Source organism: Microtus ochrogaster, unplaced genomic scaffold (genome assembly GCF_000317375.1).
Source record: "Microtus ochrogaster isolate Prairie Vole_2 unplaced genomic scaffold, MicOch1.0 UNK43, whole genome shotgun sequence".
In the NCBI taxonomy this organism is placed as follows: domain Eukaryota; kingdom Metazoa; phylum Chordata; class Mammalia; order Rodentia; family Cricetidae; genus Microtus; species Microtus ochrogaster.
The window spans coordinates 2,914,467-2,923,619 of NW_004949141.1; the positions used below are offsets into that span (position 1 = coordinate 2,914,467).

The following is a 9,153-nucleotide window of genomic DNA, read 5'->3' on the forward strand; positions in this document are numbered from 1 at the left end:
GCGTGTGGTGTGTGTGTTAATGTGTACACATGGTCACATGTGTGTGGGTGCACACATGTGCTAGTGCATGCAGAGGCCAGAGGTTGACAGATGTCTTCCTCAATCGCTCTCCACCTGGTAAACAGAGTCAGGGTCTCTCGCTGGGACCTAGAGCTCCCTGATTCAGCCAGCCCAGCTGGCCAGCTTGCATAGGGATCCTGTCTCACTCAGCCCACGGAGTTCTGAAGTTGTAGGAGGGCCTCCATACCCCTTAGGCAGTTATGTGGTTTCATCTTTTCTTGGCCAGCGCTTTATCCACTGAGCCATCTTCTCAGCCCCAAAGATTACTTTCATTAAAATTAGCTTATTACTGGAGCCAGCAAGATGGCTCAGCGGGTAAAGGCAGCCGATACCAAGCCTGACAAGCTGAGCTCTATCCAGTGCCCACCCACACAGTGGAAAGAGTGAGCCGACTCTTACAAGCTGTACTCTACACGGGCACTGCGGCTTGTGTGCCCACACATATTAAGTAAATACAGCAGTAGAAATAGTTTCCTATTTGGACCTTATCTAATCCTGGACTGGAGCCGTTTCTGCTCCATCTACTCTGCTTCTGAGGTTTCCTGTTGGTTTGTTTTTTCATTTTTAAAGTTATTCTTAGGGTTGGAAATGTAACTTGGTAGTTGAGTGATTGCCCAGTGTGTGTCCTAGGTTTAAAACTAGCACCATTTGCCGCTACCCCAAACAAAGGTTGTTTCCTTAGACTAAATCACTTGCAACGCTTTTACAAGTCACAGAACGTGAACGGTGTACAGGTCTGATATCTGCCCCTGTGGCCCAGGCCTTTGATCCCAGCACAGAGGCAGATGAATCTCTAAGTCTGAGGCCAGCCTGGTCTACGAGAGTTCCAGGACAGCCTGGGCTACACAGAGAAACCCAGTCTAGGAAAACAAACAAGCAAACAAAGGCTGTGTCGGAAGTCATAGCCACAAGCTTTGTGTGGAAAGGAAGTATGCTCCTAGAAGGGCTGAGAGTAAATTTTCCCTTTTGTTAGCTCACCATGGAGATTAATATTTTTGTTTTGCTTTTATTACCTTTTTTGTATTGGAAATTGAACCCCGAACATCATACATGCTAGGCTTGTATCCTACAATTGAACTACGTCCCAGCCTGGTAATGAATAAGTTTTGAGTTATAAATATACCAGGCACCGTTGTAAGGAATTTATGTATATAAAATTTTGGGGATTTTGTAATAATATTTAAATAATAATGATTTAAATATACCTAAATACCTGAAAGTATAATAATTTACCCTTGCTAAAAATATGAAAAGAAAAAACAAAAAATGAAAAAACTTACCTTCTCTGCCTTAAGAATCATAAAATGATTTTTTACATTTAAAAAATGGTATTTAATTCCATATATGTGGAAAGACACAATTTAGCTATGATGAGAATTAATACTACTATAGCTTTTTCAAGTTAATTCAAAGAAATAACAGTAGGATCTATGATTGAGGGGAAAAATTCAGTATAATAAAGTTCATTTTACCATAGTTCCTGGCCTAAAAAATGCTCACATAGAACTTTGAAAGTCCATTAATATTTTTTTAAAAGCATTGGCTAAATGACTTACCTGATTTCACCAAGCACAACAAACTGATAAGAAAGTACAGCCTCAGCATAGGGACTCTCAAGAGAGCATGTGTGTCCCGAACACCAGCTTGTGGCCCACTCAGCAGAGCCTGGTAGAGTCCGACTTTCTCCCTGTGAGCTCCCTACCCTGACTTAGTGACAGCAGGAAGTCCCTGAGGGAGGGAGGCAACCCTGCTAGTCCTGTCAGGATCTTTGGCTCCTCCCCTTTGCAATAAAAGGTCTAGGATTTTCTGCTTGCACAAACACCTGCTCGGTGCGGATGTTACTGTCTCATTTGCATCTGAGGGATGACGGGGTAAAAAGTTTCATTCTTCGTGGGCGGTTTACTATCTGTCTGGCTTGGTGTGTTGAAATCAACCTAATTTGAGAGCCTTCTCCTTTATGAATGAAATAACAAATCCGGTCAGTATTTATCCCTGGCTGCATAGACAAAGCCACTTTCTACAAGAACTCACAAGCACGCTTTCCACAGATGTCAATAAAGTTTATTAATAGCATTTGATTAAGTTCGGGTATACGGACGGCTGTGTTTACAAATGTATCCATGCCTTAGATCAAAGACCTTTTGTACTTACCCCTATTTTTACTACTCTCTATCCAGAGTTCTTGTCTCCCTCATAGCCGAGTTCTTGTTTTTATATTTTATTTATTTATTGGAGGTAGTTAGGCGTTCCATGGTTCCCATCCTTCCTTGTAGAGGTCAGAAGACAACCCCTCCTTGGTCCTCTCTTTGCGTCATGGAGATCTTGAAGATGAAGCTCACGCTCTCCTCAGGCCTGGAGCAAGCAGGAGTATTGGTCCTCTATGCCGCCCCACCCACCAGCTCTTCTCTCTAAAGATGGTATCTTCATCTCTCTAATCTTTCTAACATCTACAGTAGAAGTAACTAACCCGGCACGAGGAGGGGACTGTGGATGAGCAGGGTTCAGCTGAAGAGAGGGTAACCAGCCCGTGAGCCAGCCCTGGAGAAGCTGAGAAGGTGGATCACTAATGACAGGGTAGGCCGCAGTGATGTGATCCTCTTTCTAGTAAAAATTCTTCAAGCATCAAGCTTCTGGTTGTTTTATAAGCTTAAAAATGATAAGAAAAAAAACACCCCATACTTTGATCCAAACGTCAGGCAAAACCATTAGTCATTTAGTCTATGTACCTATGCGAAGTGCTTCTTGACTTAGGTATGGTGGTACATGCCTGTAATCCTCATCCTCAAGGGGCTGAGGCTGGAGGATTGCAGGTTTGGAACTAGGCTGGGCTCCATACCAAAACTCTATCTCAAACAACCATGTGAGGAGGTAGGGGTAGGAGGGGACGATGACCGATCTGACGCCTCACCTCTCATCTATGGCTATGGACTTGGATTCTCGGCATTTAACCATTAAACGGCAAGTAGCAATTGCTGTCCAAGGAATCAGCTCATCGCAAGCACTTGGGGGCAGGGATGGAAGGCTTTTTAACAGTCCCGTGGAGCATGCACAGTAAGGCCAGTATTCAGAAGGCTAGGCGAGAGGATACGAAGTTCAGGGCCAGTCTGGGTTCCATAGCAAGACCCTTCAAAAGGAAAACAGACAGCGCTTGTCCATTCCTGTATCCAACTGAGACCTAATGAAGGCGAAGGCCCTGGCCCACTAGCCTGAGTTCAGATCCCGTATCTTCCACTCACTACAAGGCCCTAATAAATAAAACATTTAAGTTCTGCGTGTCTCAACTTTCTCAGTCATGAAGTGAAGATAAGATCACCCAACTCTCAGAGTAATTACACAGATTAAATGAGGTATCGCAGTTGAAGTCCTCCGCACCGTGCCTGCTGCCAACGTAATTGTTCCCACCATTTGCTAACTCCGTTTACTAACTTCCTGGCCATGCAGCTGGCAGGGGTCTCTTCCCTCTGCAGGCTGCAGAGTTGACAAGGGGCCTTCAAGACTGTGAGGATTGGGGACCTCCTTCAAGTCCTTTGGTGAACACTGCAGGAGCACACTACAGTGTGTTTTACTATCATGTCCTGTTTGGAAAAGAATTAAGGGACTGTCAATAGGAAACTCAAGCCAACACTTGCGCTAAGCCCCGCTCATTTAATAACACTGGCTCTCTAAACAGGGAATTGTTCTGTCTCTTTAAGGAACCTGCCCTGGAATGTGCCCCTCCCTGCTGGGTCAGTGTAGTTACCTGATAAATAAATATTTGTTGAGTTCCTATCAGTTTTGAGTGCTTATCTGGACTAGCCAATGTACTTTTTAGGTGTACACTAGCCGGTCCTACAGGAATAAGGCCATCCTGCTGAGCCGTCCTCTGGTGTTATCAATGGTTACCACACAGAAGGCCCACCAACTTCATAGCTGGGTGCTCTGTTTTCCTCCCAGCATTCCTATCAGCAGAGAACCAACGGAGGAACCTGTTCTTTCTGTTTCAGATGAGTACAGATGTTGACACTGTAATGAGAACTACCAACTGTGTATTAGGAAAGGAAACACCCCAAAGGTGGGGAAGAGGAGGACAGAGCAGAGTATAACCTTATAGTGCGAGGAAGGCGTCTCTTCTGGTTTGTGGCTGGGGATGGGATTCCAGGCCTTGAGCTCACTAAGCAAGAGCTCTACCCCTGGGCTGTCTTCCCAGCCCCGCAGGAAGCCTTTAATGGTGGACCATTCCTATGCTTTCATTGAAATGGTGACTGCGGGAATGTGGTGACTGTGCAATGAGGGCACAGACACACACACACACACACACACACACACACACACGGGCACACACACACACGGGTACACGGGCGTGCGCGCACGGGCACACACATGGGCACGCGCGCGCACACACACATGGGCACATACACACGGGCACGCGCGCTCACACACACACACACACACACAGGCACACATGGGCACACACATGCACAGAGTCTGAACTAGGTCTCTGAGTCATGCCAGGGTGCATGTTCTGGTTTTGATAGCACGTTATTACTTCCGGGAGATGATGAGCTAATGGGAAACTGGGTGGGTACATGAGGACCTTCTTCCATTGTTTCTGCAACTTCCAACCAACCAATAATTATTTAAAGTAAAATGTGTTTTAAAAAAAAAATGGGTCAACTCTTCTGTTGTTGTTTGTTTCCCAATTGGAGCCAGTCCTGGACCTTGCTCTGTAGACCAGGCTGGCCTCGAACTCACAGAGATACGCCTGAAAATGGGTCAACTCTTACAGTCATTGAAAGAGCATCAATTCGGAAGTATTCTGAGGAAGTCCCGTGCTTATCTCCATTAGCTAACCAAGATTCTCTCAGTCTGATGGCCCTAAGGTGAGACCACAACTCACAAGTATCACTGTCCCTTCAGTCCAACCTATCATTGTCATCGTCATCATCATCATCATCATCATTTAGTTCAGTTTCCTGAGACAGAGTTTCATGTAGCCCATGCTGGCTTTGAACTTGTCATGAAGCCAAAGCTGGCACTGAACTCCTGACCCACCTGTCTCAGCCTTGTAAGTGCTGGGACTGTACGTGTGAATCACCTCGTCTGCCTCTAGTGTGTATTACGTATTTATCTCCCTCCCCCCCCCCTGCCTATTTTCCCACTCACCACAGACAGCAGAGTAGAAAGTGGCAGGCCAGCTTCTACTGTGTGGACCGGAAAGGCAGGTATGGAGGTGTGATGGAACCCAGGAGAGGTAGCTTTATTATTCTCTTTTCTGACAACCGGGAAAGGTGACCTGTGTCCCCACCCAGCCTGGTCTAGGGCCACACTGCTGTGTGACTCAACCTGTAATGCCCTTTGGTCCACTTGCTTGTCTCTCACTTGGAATACGAGTTCAGAAAGATGAGTCAATTTCCTCAAATCATATCCAACAAAGAGATTAGATTTATACTCCCCAAACTACATATTTCTCTTCCTCCCTCCACCCTTCCCTCCTTTAAGTTGTTTTCAGTTCTTGGGTTTTTTTGTTTTTTGTTTGTTTGTTTGGTTTGGTTTGTTTCTCTTCCCCCTGTTTTGTTTTATTTTCTACTGAGTGTGGGATGCTACCTAACACTGTGAGAATATATGTTGCTGTGATTGGTTTAATAAACAGGCTGACTGGCCAATATCTGGACAGGATAAGGAAAGGGAGAGAGCCAAACAGAATGCTGGAAAGGACAGAGTCAGAGGAGCTGTGAGCAGACACAGAGAGAAGCAAGATGGACATGCATGCCATATTGAGAAAAGGTACCACGCCACATTGTACCACACTGCTTTTTGTCCCGCCCGGCTCCCGCACAGCTAGCATTACACCTGAAATAACAACACACAAATTGTATTCCTTTAAACACTGCCTGGCCCATTATCTCTAGCCTCTTACTAGCTAACTCTCACATCTTGATTAACCCATATCTATTAATGTGTATCACCACTTGACTGTGGCTTACTGGCATGAGTATAACCACTGTCTGTCTTGGGTAGGAGAAGCATGGCATCTGCCTGACTCTGCTTTCTTCTTCCCAGCATTCTGTTCTGTCTTCCCCACCTACCTATGTTCTGACCTATCAGGCCAAGCAGTTTTCTTTATTAATTAACCAATGAAAGCAACAGATAGATAGAAGACCCTCCTACAACACCACATAGCAAAGGGTAGATAAAAATATGAGCTAATTGAAAATGTAAGAGTGAACTAGTATCAAGTCTGAGATATTGACCAAGCATTCATAATTAATATTAAGCCTCTGTGTGGTTACCTGGGATCAACTTGCAGGACAGAAATGTTTGCCTACAACTGAGCCCTAACCCCTCAACAATCTTCAATCCTATTTAATTTAATTTTTGTTGTTGTTGTTGTTTAAAGAAGCTGCTTAGGTCTATGACAGGGCAGAATAGAGCTGGGCAGGAAAACTAAACTGAATGCTGGGAGAAAGAAGGTAGAGTCAGGGAGAAGCCATGTAGCTGCCCCAGGAGACAGATGCTGGACAGTGAATGGAACCTTGCCAGTAAGTCACAACCATGTGACAATACACAGATTAATAGAAATGAGCTAATTTCAGATGTAGAGCTAACTAGAAATACGCTTAAGCTATTGGCCAAACAGTATTGCAATTAATATAGTTTCTGTGCATTTATTTCAGGTCGGGGCAGCCAGAAAATGAACGCGCAGCCTCCACCAACAGTTGTTTATTTTTTTAACCTTTTTATTGATATTTTGTGGGCATATCATGCATCCCGATTCCACTCATCTTCCCATCCCCTCGATTCCACCCTCAGCCCTTGCAACCTCCCTCAAAACAAAATTTAAAACTAAAACACACACACACACACACACACACACACACACACACAAATAAAATAAAATAAAACAACAGCAAAAACCAAACAAAAAACAAAAACAAAAAAACTCTCAGCTTGGAAGCTGTAGTGTGGCCCAGTGAGTCACCCTTTAGTCCATTTATCTTTACTTGCAAGTGTTCATTGCAGTGAGTCATTGGTCTGGTTCAAGGCCTCTGGCTTCTGCTACACCATCAATTATGGGCCCTCACTAGGATTCCTCTTGGCCCTCCTACTGTTGCCTTGTGCCATGGAGGTCCTGTGGCTTTGGATCTGCAGGACCTGCCCCTTCACATGCTCCAGCACTCCACAGTTGGGGTGGATGTTGGGGTGGGCTAACACATAGGCCTGGTTCTGGGCCTGAGTGGTAGCTGGGTGGGAGAGCTAGCCAGCGCTCCCTCGGGGTCACCACCCAGGAGGGCTCTCCAGCACTGTCCGGCTAGCTTACCTGTGTAACAGACCGCAAGGAGCATAGCCAGCTCTCTTCTCAGACTTTGGGTCCAGTTTGCCCGCACTCACACCACCAGGGCCGGCTCTATTGTTTTGCCCAGGTGAGGTGCCCACTCTCCACACTGCGGAACTTGGTGAGGGACAGGACCAGTTTTTCCCTTCTCATGCCCCCAGGCCAGCTCTGCGGCTGGTGTAAGAGTGTATATTTTACACTCTTAGGTGGAAGGGTGTATATTTTCCTTACCCTTGCCACCTCACGGCATATGAGGGAGAGGGTGGGGGCAGCTCTCCTGCTCTCACACCCACCAGCCAGACTCACCTGTGACCCTGCCCACTGGGTCAGCTCTAGTGTGCCGCCCAGGTTCGGTGCCGGGCCGGCTCTCACTTGTGCTGCAGCTGGTAGGGGCAAAGCCAGCTTTCGCACCTGCCAGAGTGGTGAGGGACCAGAGGAGGGAGAACTTTATTCTTCACCTACGCCATCACATGACAAAGGAGGGGACACAGTTGGCCCTCCTGCTCCCGTGCCCCTGGGACAGTTCACCTGAGCCCCTGCCAACAGGGTCAGTTCTATTACGTTGCCTGGGTGTTGTGCAGGGTCTGCTCTCCCAATGATGGGGTACAATGTCAATTCTCCCACTTCATGAGCTCTCCCACCTGCCGCAGGTGGCAAGGGTTGGGGGAAGTCATTTCTCCCTCTCCCATTCCACCATATGGCAGATGAAAGGCAGGGCTAGATCACCCTCCCTTCTGTGCAGGGCACCAGATCTCCTGCACCTCTGCCAACAGGGCCAGCTCTACTGTGCTGCCGGGCTAGGAGCACTATCCCAAGTGCTGTAGCCCGTGGGGGGCAAGGTCAGCTCTTCCACTCTCGTGACTCCAGGACCAGCTTTCTCTGCCTGCAGTAGATGGTGAGGGACAAGGAGCAAGGAGGTTATGTCTCCTTGCCCCATGCCACGGGTGACAGATTTTGGGGCTAGCTCTCCCACTTGCAGGCCTTCAGAGCAGCTCACCTGCATCCACGCCAGCAGGGACAGCTCTATTGTCCTGCCTGAAGAAGGTGTAGGACCCTGGGTCCCAAGTGCTGCAGTTGATGAGGGGCAGGGCCTGTTCTTATTCCCTTACCAGTGAGGGGCGGCACCAACTCTGCACAGCCATATCCTCACGGCTTTCAGGGGTAACAGGAGCCACAGATATCAACACAGCCCACTGCTGCCCCATGGCCCCCAGCAGCAGCCCAGGCCAGGATGACACCATGGCCCCAGACGGCAGCACAGACTACTCAGATCTGCAGGGCTCCAGCAGAGGCTCAATCCTTAGACACTAACCTGACCCTAGGTGGTGGTCCAGTCCCTGACATCCGTGCAGACTGGCAGTGCTACCACCATGGACACCAGTGCAGACCCCAGTGGCGGGAGTTGGAACATGGACACAAACATCGTCCTTGGCAGCATCCTGAGACCGGATGTCACCATGGCCTCATTGGCAGTGCAAGTCACTTAGATCGGCATGGACTCAATGGCAATGTGGCCCTCAGACCCCCACATGACCCAGCCGTGGACCCAGATCTCAGCATCTGCACAGCCTTCAATGGCAACTGAGCCTCGAGCATCAACACATACCCTGGTTATGGCAGGGCCATATTGTTGTGTATTTTTGCAGTGCTATGGACTGAACCCAAGGCTTTGAGCGTGCTGAATGCTGAATAGGCATTCCACCACTAAGTGCCTCCTATCTATCTATCTATCTATCTATCTATCTATCTATCTATCTATCTATCTATCTATCTATCTATCT

The 9,153-nt window shown here is 47.4% G+C and overlaps 1 protein-coding gene across 1 annotated transcript in view; it reads right to left on the reverse strand.

Moving 5' to 3' along the window:
- Nucleotides 1-8,577, reverse strand: part of Liph (lipase H) — a 45,981-nt gene extending 37,404 nt beyond the window's left edge. The window contains exons 1-3 of the mRNA XM_005369012.1: nt 8,482-8,577; nt 7,679-7,783; nt 7,474-7,546 (exon numbers count right to left, since the gene is read on the reverse strand). Of these exons, the coding sequence (XP_005369069.1) occupies nt 7,474-7,546; nt 7,679-7,783; nt 8,482-8,577 (274 nt within the window). The remainder of the gene's footprint in view (nt 1-7,473; nt 7,547-7,678; nt 7,784-8,481) is intronic.
- Between the last annotated feature and the right edge of the window lie 576 nt (nt 8,578-9,153).